The sequence below is a fragment of the Scyliorhinus torazame genome, chromosome 24 (assembly GCF_047496885.1).
Source record: "Scyliorhinus torazame isolate Kashiwa2021f chromosome 24, sScyTor2.1, whole genome shotgun sequence".
NCBI classification, from domain to species: Eukaryota; Metazoa; Chordata; class Chondrichthyes; order Carcharhiniformes; family Scyliorhinidae; genus Scyliorhinus; species Scyliorhinus torazame.
In genome coordinates this window covers 8,618,162-8,630,924 of record NC_092730.1, presented here as the reverse complement: position 1 = coordinate 8,630,924, position 12,763 = coordinate 8,618,162, and the positions used below count along the sequence as shown (strand labels likewise).

The 12,763-nt window shown below is 52.6% G+C and overlaps 1 protein-coding gene across 1 annotated transcript in view; it reads right to left on the bottom strand.

The window, feature by feature from the left end:
• map4k1 (mitogen-activated protein kinase kinase kinase kinase 1) overlaps nucleotides 1–12,763 on the bottom strand; it is a 154,675-nt gene that overhangs the window by 54,619 nt on the left and 87,293 nt on the right. The window contains exon 2 of the mRNA XM_072489657.1: nucleotides 2,685–2,742. Within this exon, the coding sequence (XP_072345758.1) occupies nucleotides 2,685–2,742 (58 nt within the window). The remainder of the gene's footprint in view (nucleotides 1–2,684; nucleotides 2,743–12,763) is intronic.

Below are 12,763 nucleotides of genomic sequence, written 5' to 3'. Positions count from 1 at the left end.
GATGATGCCCCCGCCAGAGGGGGAAGCGGAGATAGTGGTGGCGATGGATGCCGAGAAAGCATTTGATAGAGTGGAGTGGGATTATTTGTGGGAGGTGTTGAGGAGATTTGGCTTTGGGGACGGGTATATCAGGTGGGTACAGTTGCTGTATAGGGCCCCGATGGCGAGCGTGGTCACGAATGGACGGGGGTCTGACTATTTTCCGCTCCATAGAGGGACGAGGCAGGGATGTCCTCTGTCCCCGTTATTGTTTGCATTGGCGATTGAACCCCTGGCCATGGCACTGAGGGGTTCCAGGAAGTGGAGGGGAGTACTTAGGGGAGGAGAAGAACACCGGGTATCTTTGTATGCGGATGATTTGTTGTTGTATGTTGCGGACCCGGTGGAGGGGATGCCAGAGATAATGCGGATACTTGGGGAGTTTGGGGATTTTTCAGGGTATAAACTGAACATGGGGAAAAGTGAGTTATTTGTGGTGCGTCCGGGGGAGCAGAGCAGAGAGATAGAGGATTTACCGTTGAGGAAGGTAACAAGGGACTTCCGGTACTTGGGGATTCAGATAGCCAAGAATTGGGGTACCTTACACAGGCTTAATTTAACACGATTGGTGGAACAGATGGAGGAGGACTTCAAGAGATGGGATATGGTATCCCTGTCACTGGCAGGGAGGGTGCAGGCGGTTAAGATGGTGGTCCTCCCGAGATTCCTCTTTGTGTTTCAGTGCCTCCCGGTGGTGGTCACAAAGGCTTTTTTTAAGAGAATTGAGAAGAGCATCATGGGTTTTGTGTGGGCCGGGAAGACCCCGAGAGTGAGGAGGGGGTTCTTGCAGCGTAGTAGGGACAGGGGGGGGGCTGGCACTACCGAGCCTAAACGATTATTACTGGGCCGCCAATATCTCAATGGTGTGTAAGTGGATGGGAGAAGAGGAGGGAGCGGCGTGGAAGAGATTGGAGAGGGCGTCCTGCAGTGGGACTAGCCGACAAGCTGTGGTGACGGCGCCGTTGCCGTTCTCACCGAAGAAATACACCACAAGCCCGGTGGTGGTGGCAACATTGAAAATTTGGGGGCAGTGGAGACGGCATAGGGGAGGGACGGGAGCTTCGGTGCGGTCCCGGATAAGAAACAACCACAGGTTTGTCCCGGGGAGAATGGATGGGGGATTTGGAGCATGGCAAAGAGCTGGGGTAGTACAATTGAGAGATCTGTTCGTAGATGGGACGTTTGCGAGTTTGGGAGCGCTGACGGAGAAATATGGGTTGCCCCAAGGGAATGCATTTCGGTATATGCAATTGAGGGCTTTTGCGAGGCAACAGGTGAGGGAATTCCCGCAGCTCCCGACGCAGGAAGTGCAGGATAGAGTGATCTCAGAGACATGGGTGGGGGATGGTAAGGTGTCGGACATATACAGGGAGATGAGGAACGAGGCGGAGATCATGGTAGATGAGCTGAAAGGGAAATGGGAAGACGAGCTGGGGGAGGAGATCGAGGAGGGGCTGTGGGCTGATGCCCTACGTAGGGTAAACTCATCGTCCTCGTGTGCCAGGCTAAGCCTGATACAATTTTAGGTGCTACACAGGGCGCATATGACTGGAGCACGGCTCAGTAAATTTTTTGGGGTGGAGGATAGGTGTGCGAGATGCTCGAGAGGCCCAGCGAATCACACCCACATGTTCTGGTCATGCCCGGCACTACAGGGGTTCTGGGTGGGGGTGGCAAAGGTGCTTGCGAAGGTGGTGGGGGTCCGGGTCGAACCAAGCTGGGGGTTGGCTATATTCGGGGTAGCAGAAGAGCCGGGAGTGCAGGAGGCGAGAGAGGCTGACGTGTTGGCCTTTGCGTCCCTTGTCGCCCGGCGCAGGATATTGTTAATGTGGAAAGAAGCCAAACCCCCGGGTGTGGAGACCTGGATAAACGACATGGCAGGGTTTATAGAGTTAGAACGGATTAAGTTCGTATTAAGGGGTTCGGCTCAGGGGTTCACCAGGCGGTGGCAACCGTTCGTCAACTACCTCACAGAAAGATAGAGGGAATGGAAAAGAACTAGACAACAGCAGCAACCCGGGGGGGAGGGGGGGGGGGATCCGGGCGGGCTCTTAGGGTTGTCTCTGTATATCTATAGACATTTTGTTATAGGTAATGTATATTGGATTGCTGGACTGTATTTTTGGAGAGTAACTATTTTTGACAAGGCAGTTGCCATTTAGTTTTGCTTTTGTTTTTGTTTATATATTATTTATTTATTTGTTTAAAATTGGCCACGGTTATTTATATTGCTTTGTTGTTGTTTAAAAGGAAAACTATGTTCTGTTATGTTTGGCCAAAAAATCTTGAATAAAATATATTTGAGGCCAAAGCACTGGGCGAAATTCTCCTACCCGTCCCGCCACATTTCTGCTCCGACCCGCCGGCGGGATTCTCCGTTACGCTGGCCGGTCAATGGGGTTTCCCATTGTGGGAGCAGCCCCACGCCGTCGGGAAACCCCCGGGCGCCGGGAAAACGGAGACTCCCGCCGGCGGAGAATTACGCCCACTATGTTTTGAAGAAGCAGTTAGATATGCCCCTTGGGGCGAAGGCTCTGTCCAGAGCTGGTACGCAAGGCAGGCTCCACGCTGGTGGAATTATCCAGTGGCTAACCATTATCCTGCAAGACTTGCTTAACCGATGGTTTTATCGATTGGGGACTTACCGGGGTCCAGTTTGATAACCTTCACAGCCGATAGCTCACTGGTCTCCGTGTTCCGAGCCTGGGGGACACAGAGGGCATGATTAGCGTTAACACCAGGAGCCCTCCAGCCCTGCAGAGCACGAGGCAGAACGAGCAGCTCAGGACTCAAGACACACATTCATCGGACAAGCCCGCAGTTCCCAGACGGGCCCGGGGAATGGCGTTTCAGATCACACTGGAGGCAACTCAAACCGTGGAGACGATACTGGACAGAATATTGCTACACACACAGCATACTCGTCCACAGCAAGTCCCTCTGACAGTGCGGCACTCCCTCAGTACTGACCCTCTGACAGTGCAGCACTCCCTCAGCACTGACCCTCTGACAGTGCGGCACTCCCTCAGTACTGACCTTCTGACAGTGCGGCACTCCCTCAGTACTGACCCTCTGACAGTGCGGCACTCCCTCAGTACTGACCCTCTGACAGTGCAGCACTCCCTCAGCACTGACCCTCTGACAGTGCGGCACTCCCTCAGTACTGACTCTCTGACAGTGCGGCACTCCCTCAGTACTGACCCTCTGACAGTGCGGTACTCCCTCAGTACTGACCCTCTGACAGTGCGACGCTCCCTCAGTAGTGACCCTCTGACAGTGCGGCACTCCCTCAGTACTGACCCTCTGACAGTGCGGTGCTCCCTCAGTACTGACCCTCTGACAGTGCAGCACTCCCTCAGTACTGACCCTCTGACAGTGCGACGCTCCCTCAGTACTGACCCTCTGACAGTGCGGCACTCCCTCAGTACTGACCCTCTGACAGTGCGGCACTCCCTCAGTACTGACCCTCTGACAGTGCGTCACTCCCTCAGTACTGACCCTCTGACAGTGCAGCACTCCCTCAGTACTGACCCTCTGACAGTGCGACGCTCCCTCAGTACTGACCCTCTGACAGTGCGGCACTCCCTCAGTACTGACCCTCTGACAGTGCGGCGCTCCCTCAGTACTGACCCTCTGACAGTGCGGCGCTCCCTCAGTACTGACCCTCTGACAGTGCGGCTCTCCCTCAGTACTGACCCTCTGACAGTGCGGCGCTCCCTCAGTACTGACCCTCTGACAGTGCGGCACTCCCTCAGTACTGACCCTCTGACAGTGCGGCACTCCCTCAGTACTGACCCTCTGACAGTGTAGCGCTCCCTCAGTACTGACCCTCTGACAGTGCGGCACTCCCTCAGTACTGACCCTCTGACAGTGCGGCGCTCCCTCAGTACTGACCCTCTGACAGTGCGGCGCTCCCTCAGTACTGACCCTCTGACAGTGCGGCGCTCCCTCAGTACTGACCCTCTGACAGTGCGGCTCTCCCTCAGTACTGACCCTCTGACAGTGCGGCGCTCCCTCAGTACTGACCCTCTGACAGTGCGGCACTCCCTCAGTACTGACCCTCTGACAGTGCAGCACTCCCTCAGTACTGACCCTCTGACAGTGCGGCGCTCCATCAGTACTGACCCTCTGACAGTGCGGCGCTCCCTCAGTACTGACCCTCTGACAGTGCGGCGCTCCTTCAGTACTGACCCTCTGACAGTGCGGCACTCCCTCAGTACTGACCCTCTGACAGTGCGGCACTCCCTCAGTACTGACCCTCTGACAGTGCGGCACTCCCTCAGTACTGACCCTCTGACAGTGCGGCACTCCCTCAGTACTGACCCTCTGACAGTGCGGCACTCCCTCAGCACTGACCCTCTGACAGTGCGGCACACCCTCAGTACTGAACCTCTAACAGTGCGGCGCTCCCTCAGTACTGACCCTCTGACAGTGCGGCACACCCTCAGTACTGAACCTCTAACAGTGCGGTGCTCCCTCAGCACTGACCCTCTGACAGTGCGGCACTCCCTCAGTACTGACCCTCTGACAGTGCGGTGCTCCCTCAGCACTGACCCTCTGACAGTGCGGCACTCCCTCAGTACTGACCCTCTGACAGTGCGGCACTCGCTCAGTACTGACCCTCTGACAGTGCGGCACTCCCTCAGTACTGACCCTCTGACAGTGCGGCACTCCCTCAGTACTGACCCTCTGACAGTGCGGCACTCCCTCAGTACTGACCCTCTGACAGTGCGGCACTCCCTCAGTACTGACCCTCTGACAGTGCGGCACTCCCTCAGTACTGACCCTCTGACAGTGCGGCACTCCCTCAGTACTGACCCTCTGACAGTGCGGCACTCCCTCAGTACTGACCCTCTGACAGTGCGGCACTCCCTCAGTACTGACCCTCTGACAGTGCGGCACTCCCTCAGTACTGACCCTCTGACAGTGCGGCACTCCCTCAGTACTGACCCTCTGACAGTGCGGCACTCCCTCAGTACTGACCCTCTGACAGTGCGGCACTCCCTCAGTACTGACCCTCTGACAGTGCGGCACTCCCTCAGTACTGACCCTCTGACAGTGCGGCACTCCCTCAGTACTGGGCCGTACCCTGTTGGATACCTTTGGGTGTCACAGTAATGTTATTCTAAGCCTTTTGGTTGGCCGATTGGCTGTAAGATCCTGCACAAGCCCCACCGGGCCACGCCAATTGGGCTCCCCTGGTACCTGTGGAAAGTGGACTCCAAGGCTCGTGCGCGAGGACCAGCAGATAGGGCTCATAAATCCGCCTGATATAAACCGGCCCTGACTGGGACGGCATTGCTCAGTAATCCTGGTTAGGATCTTTGGGCTGTGTGCTGCGTTTCAACCCTCACTACTGTTGTTGCTTAATCTTGTGGTGACAAAGCAGTGGCGGTTACTGTAATGCAGAGTGTGAGTACACTGGGCTCCACCACACCAAATAACTGGTACCGCAGCCAACATGTGAAAGGAAGCAGGGCCCACACTCGCCTCTTTATCAACCGGCCAATTATACTCTGTGTCTAACGCCGTGCTGTACCTGTCCTGGGAGTGTTTGATGGGGACAGTGTAGAGGGAGCTTTACTCTGTATCTAACCCCGTGCTGTACCTGTCCTGGGAGTGTTTGATGGGGACAGTGTAGAGGGAGCTTTACTCAGTATCTAACTCCGTGCTGTACCTGTCCTGGGAGTGTTTGATGGGGACAGTGTAAGGGAGCTTTACTCTGTATCTAACCCCGTGTTGTACCTGTCCTGGGAGTGTTTGATGGGGACAGTGTAGAGGGAGCTTTACTCTGTATCTAACCCCGTGCTGTACCTGTCCTGGGGGTATTTGATGGGGACAGTGTAGAGGGAGCTTTACTCTGTATCTAACCCCGTGCTGTACCTGTCCTGGGAGTGTTTGATGGGGACAGTGTAGAGGGAGCTTTACTCTGTATCTAACCCCGTGCTGTACCTGTCCTGGGAGTGTTTGAAGGGGACAGTGTCGAGGGAGCTTTACTCTGTATCTAACCCCGTGCTGGACCTGTCCTGGGAGTGTTTGAAGGGGACAGTGTCGAGGGAGCTTTACTCTGTATCTAACCCCGTGCTGTACCTGTCCTGGGAGTGTTTGATGGGGACAGTGTAGAGGGAGCTTTACTCTGTATCTAGCCCCGTGCTGTACCTGTCCTGGGGGTGTTTGATGGGGACAGTGTAGAGGGAGCTTTACTCTGTATCTAACCCCGTACTGTACCTGTCCTGGGAGTGTTTGATGGGGACAGTGTAGAGGGAGCTTTACTCTGTATCTAACCCCGTGCTGTACCTGTCCTGGGAGCGTTTGCTGGGGACAGTGTAGAGGGAGCTTTACTCTGTATCTAACCCCGTGCAGTACCTGTCCTGGGAGTGTTTGATGGGGACAGTGTAGAGGGAGCTTTACTCTCTGTCTAACCCCGTGCTGTACCTGTCCTGGGAGTGTTTGATGGGGACAGTGTAGAGGGAGCTTTACTCTGTACCTAACCCCGTGCTGTACCTGTCCTGGGAGCGTTTGATGGGGACAGTGTAGAGGGAGCTTTACTCTGTATCTAACCCCATGCTGTATCTGTCCTGGGAGTGTTTGATGGGGACAGTGTAGAGGGAGCTTTACTCTGTATCTAACCCCGTGCTGTACCTGTCCTGGGAGTGTTTGATGGGGACAGTGTAGAGGGAGCTTTACTCTGTATCGAACCCCGTGCTGTATCTGTCCTGGGAGTGTTTGATGGGGACAGTGTAGAGGGAGCTTTACTCTGTATCTAACCCCGTGCTGTACCTGTCCTGGGAGTGTTTGATGGGGACAGTGTAGAGGGAGCTTTACTCTGTATCTAACCCCGTGCTGTATCTGTCCTGGGAGTGTTTGATGGGGACAGTGTAGAGGGAGCTTTACTCTGTATCTAACCCCGTGCTGTACCTGTCCTGGGAGTGTTTGATGGGGACAGTGTAGAGGGAGCTTTACTCTGTATCTAACCCCGTGCTGTACCTGTCCTGGGAGTGTTTGATGGGGACAGTGTAGAGGGAGCTTTACTCTGTATCTAACCCGGTGCTGTACCTGTACTGGGAGTGTTTGATGGGGACAGTGTAGAGGGAGCTTTACTCTGTATCTAACCCCGTGCTGTACCTGCCCTGGGAGTGTTTGATGGGGACAGTGTAGAGGGAGCTTGACTCTGTATCTAACCCCGTGATGTACATGTCCTGGAAGTGTTTGATGGGGACAGTGTAGACGGAGCTTTACTTTGTATCTAACCCCGTGCTGTACCTGTCCTGGGAGTGTTTGATGGGGACAGTGTAGAGGGATCTTTACTCTGTATCTAACCCCGTGTTGTACCTGTCCTGGGAGTGTTTGATGGGGACAGTGTAGAGGGAGCTTTACTCTGTATCTAACCCCGTGCTGTACCTGTCCGGGAGTGTTTGATGGGGACAGTGTAGAGGGAGCTTTACTCTGTATCTAACCCCGTGCTGTACCTGTCCTGGGAGTGTTTGATGGGGACAGTGTAGAGGGAGCTTTACTCTGTATCTAACCCCGTGCTGTACCTGTCCTGGGAGTGTTTGATGGGGACAGTGTAGAGGGAGCTTTACTCTGTATCTAACCCCGTGCTGTACCTGTCCTGGGAGTGTTTGATGGGGACAGTGTAGAGGGAGCTTTACTCTGTATCTAACCCCGTGCTTTACCTGCCCTGGGAGTGTTTGATGGGGACAGTGTAGAGGGAGGTTTACTCTGTATCTAACCCCGTGCTGTACCTGTCCTGGGAGTGTTTGATGGGGACAGTGTAGAGGGAGCTTTACTCTGTATCTAACCCCGTGCTGTACCTGTCCTGGGAGTGTTTAATGGGGACAGTGTCGAGGAGGTTTACTCTGTATCTAACCCCGTGCTGTACCTGTCCTGGGAGTGTTTGATGGGGACAGTGCAGAGGGAGCTTTACTCTGTATCTAACCCCGTGCTGCACCTGTCCTGGGAGTGTTTGATGGGGACAGTGTAGAGGGAGCTTTACTCTGTATCTAACCCCGTGCTGTACCTGTCCTGGGAGTGTTTGATGGGGACAGTGTAGAGGGAGCTTTACTCTGTATCTAACCCCGTGCTGTACCTGTCCTGGGAGTGTTTGATGGGGACAGTGCAGAGGGAGCTTTACTCTGTATCTAACCCCGTGCTGCACCTGTCCTGGGAGTGTTTGATGGGGACAGTGTAGAGGGAGCTTTACTCTGTATCTAACCCCGTGTTGTGCCTGTCCTGGGAGTGTTTGATGGGGACAGTGTACATAGAACATAGAACAATACAGCGCAGTACAGGCCCTTCGGCCCACGATGTTGCACCGAAACAAAAGCCATCTAACCTACACTATACCATTATCATCCATATGTTTATCCAATAAACTTTTAAATGCCCTTAATGTTGGCGAGTTCACTACTGTAGCAGGTAGGGCATTCCACGGCCTCACTACTCTTTGCGTAAAGAACCTACCCCTGACCTCTGTCCTATATCTATTACCCCTCAGTTTAAGGCTATGTCCCCTCGTGCTAGCCATTTCCATCCGCGGGAGAAGGCTCTCACTGTCCACCCTATCCAACCCCCTGATCATTTTGTATGCCTCTATTAAGTCTCCTCTTAACCTTCTTCTCTCCAACGAAAACAACCTCAAGTCCATCAGCCTTTCCTCATAAGATTTTCCCTCCATACCAGGCAACATCCTGGTAAATCTCCTCTGCACCCGTTCCAAAGCCTCCACGTCCTTCCTATAATGCGGTGACCAGAACTGTACGCAATACTCCAAATGCGGCCGTACCAGAGTTCTGTACAGCTGCAACATGACCTCCTGACTCCGGAACTCAATCCCTCTACCAATAAAGGCCAACACTCCATAGGCCTTCTTCACCACCCTATCAACCTGGGTGGCAACTTTCAGGGATCTATGTACATGGACACCTAGATCCCTCTGCTCATCCACACTTTCAAGAACTTTTCCATTAGCCACATATTCCACATTCCTGTTTTTCCTTCCAAAGTGAATCACCTCACACTTCTCTACATTAAACTCCATTTGCCACCTCTCAGCCCAGCACTGCAGCTTATCTATATCCCTCTGTAACCTGCTACTTCCTTCCTCACTATCGACAACACCACCGACTTTAGTATCGTCTGCAAATTTACTCACCCACCCTTCTGCGCCTTCCTCTAGGTCATTGATAAAAATGACAAACAGCAACGGCCCCAGAACAGATCCTTGTGGTACTCCACTTGTGACAGAACTCCATTCTGAACATTTCCCATCAACCACCACCCTCTGTCTTCTTTCAGCTAGCCAATTTCTGATCCACATCTCTAAATCACCCTCAATCCCCAGCCTCCGTATTTTCTGCAATAGCCTACCGTGGGGAACCTTATCAAACGCTTTGCTGAAATCCATATACACCACATCAACTGCTCTACCCTCGTCTACCTGTTCAGTCACCTTCTCAAAGAACTCGATAAGGTTTGTGAGGCATGACCTACCCTTCACAAAGCCATGCTGACTATCCCTGATCATATTATTCCTATCTAGATGATTATAAATCTTGTCTCTTATAATGCCCTCCAAGACTTTACCCACTACAGACGTGAGGCTCACCGGTCTATAGTTGCCGGGGTTGTCTCTGCTCCCCTTTTTGAACAAAGGGACCACATTTGCTATCCTCCAGTCCTCTGGCACTATTCCTGTATCCAATGATGACATAAAAATCAAAGCCAATGGTCCAGCAATCTCTTCCCTGGCCTCCCAGAGAATCCTAGGATAAATCCCATCAGGCCCCGGGGACTTATCTATTTTCAGCCTGTCCAGAATTGCCAACACCTCTTCCCTACTTACCTCAATGCCATCTAATCTATTTACCTGGAGCTCAGCATTCTCCTCCACAACATTATCTTTTTCCTGAGTGAATACTGACGAAAAATATTCATTTAGTATCTCGCCTATCTCTTCAGACTCTACACACAACTTCCCATCCCTGTCCTTGACTGGTCCTACTCTGTCCCTAGTCATTCGCTTATTCCTGACATACCTATAGAAAGCTTTTGGGTTTTCCTTGATCCTTCCTGCCAAATACTTCTCATGTCCCCTCCTTGCTCGTCTTAGCTCTCTCTTTAGATCCTTCCTCGCTACCTTGTAACTATCCATCGCCCCAACTGAAACTTCACACCTCATCTTCACATAGGCCTCCTTCTTCCTCTTAACAAGAGATTCCACTTCTTTGGTAAACCACGGTTCCCTCGCTCGGCACCTTCCTCCCTGCCTGACCGGTACATACTTATCAAGAACACGCAATAGCTGATCCTTGAACAAGCTCCACTTATCCAGTGTGTCCAAAACTTGCAGCCTACTTCTCCACCTTATCCCCCCCAAGTCACGTCTAATGGCATCATAATTTCCCTTCCCCCAGCTATAACTCTTGCCCTGCGGTGTATACTTATCCCTTTCCATCCTTAACGTAAACGTCACCGAATTGTGGTCACTGTCCCCAAAGTGCTCACCTACCTCCAAATCCAACACCTGGCCTGGTTCATTACCCAAAACCAAATCCAATGTGGCCTCACCTCTTGTTGGCCTGTCAACAAACTGTGTCAGGAAACCCTCCTGCACACACTGAACAAAAAACGACCCATCTAATGTACTCGAACTATATCTTTTCCAGTCAATATTTGGAAAGTTAAAGTCTCCCATAATAACTACCCTGTTACTTTCGCTCATATCCAGGATCATCTTCGCCATCCTTTCCTCTACATCCCTAGAACTATTTGGAGGCCTATAGAAAACTCCCAACAGGGTGACCTCTCCTTTCCTGTTTCTAACCTCAGCCCATACTACCTCGGAAGATGAGTCCCCATCTAGCATCCTCTCCGCCACCGTAATACTGCTCTTGACTAGCAGCGCCACACCTCCCCCTCTTTTGCCTCCTTCCCTGAGCTTACTAAAACACCTAAACCCCGGAACCTGCAACATCCATTCCTGTCCCTGCTCTATCCACGTCTCCGAAATGGCCACAACATCGAAGTCCCAGGTACCAACCCATGCTGCCAGTTCCCCTACCTTATTTCGTATACTCCTGGCATTGAAGTAGACACACTTCAAACCACCTACCTGAACACTGGCCCCCTCCTCCGACGTCAAATCTGAGCTCCTGACCTCTATACTCTCATTCTCCCTTACCCTAAAACTACAATCCAGGTTCCCATGCCCCTGCTGCATTAGTTTAAACCCCCCCAAAGAGCACTAACAAATCTCCCCCCCAGGATATTTGTGCCCCGCAGGTTCAGATGTAGACCATCCTGTCTGTAGAGGTCCCACCTTCCCCAGAAAGCGCCCCAGTTATCCAGAAATCTGAATCCCTCCCGCCTGCACCATCCCTGTAGAGGGAGCTTTACTCTGTATCTAACCCCGTGCTGTACCTGTCCTGGGAGTGTTTGATGGGGACAGTGTAGAGGGAGCTTTACTCTGTATCTAACCCCGTGATGTACATGTCCTGGAAGTGTTTGATGGGGACAGTGTAGACGGAGCTTTACTTTGTATCTAACCCCGTGCTGTACCTGTCCTGGGAGTGTTTGATGGGGACAGTGTAGAGGGATCTTTACTCTGTATCTAACCCCATGTTGTACCTGTCCTGGGAGTGTTTGATGGGGACAGTGTAGAGGGAGCTTTACTCTGTATCTAACCCCGTGCTTTACCTGTCCGGGAGTGTTTGATGGGGACAGTGTAGAGGGAGGTTTACTCTGTATCTAACCCCGTGCTGTACCTGTCCTGGGAGTGTTTGATGGGGACAGTGTAGAGGGAGCTTTACTCTGTATCTAACCCCGTGCTGTACCTGTCCTGGGAGTGTTTAATGGGGACAGTGTCGAGGAGGTTTACTCTGTATCTAACCCCGTGCTGTACCTGTCCTGGGAGTGTTTGATGGGGACAGTGCAGAGGGAGCTTTACTCTGTATCTAACCCCGTGCTGCACCTGTCCTGGGAGTGTTTGATGGGGACAGTGTAGAGGGAGCTTTACTCTGTATCTAACCCCGTGCTGTACCTGTCCTGGGAGTGTTTGATGGGGACAGTGTAGAGGGAGCTTTACTCTGTATCTAACCCCGTGTTGTACCTGTCCTGGGAGTGTTTGATGGGGACAGTGTAGAGGGAGCTTTACTCTGTATCTAACCCCGTGTTGTACCTGTCCTGGGAGTGTTTGATGGGGACAGTGTAGAGGGAGCTTTACTCTGTATCTAACCCCGCGCTGTACCTGTCCTGGGAGTGTTTGATGGGGACAGTGTAGAGGGAGCTTTACTCTGTATCAAACCCCGTGCTGTATCTGTCCTGGGAGTGTTTGATGGGGACAGTGTAGAGGGAGCTTTACTCTGTATCTAACCCCGTGCTGTACCTGTCCTGGGAGTGTTTGATGGGGACAGTGTAGAGGGAGCTTTACTCTGTATCTAACCCCGTGCTGTACCTGTCCTGGGAGTGTTTGATGGGGACAGTGCAGAGGGAGCTTTACTCTGTATCTAACCCCGTGCTGCACCTGTCCTGGGAGTGTTTGATGGGGACAGTGTAGAGGGAGCTTTACTCTGTATCTAACCCCGTGCTGTACCTGTCCTGGGAGTGTTTGATGGGGACAGTGTAGAGGGAGCTTTACTCTGTATCTAACCCCGTGTTGTACCTGTCCTGGGAGTGTTTGATGGGGACAGTGTAGAGGGAGCTTTACTCTGTATCTAACCCCGTG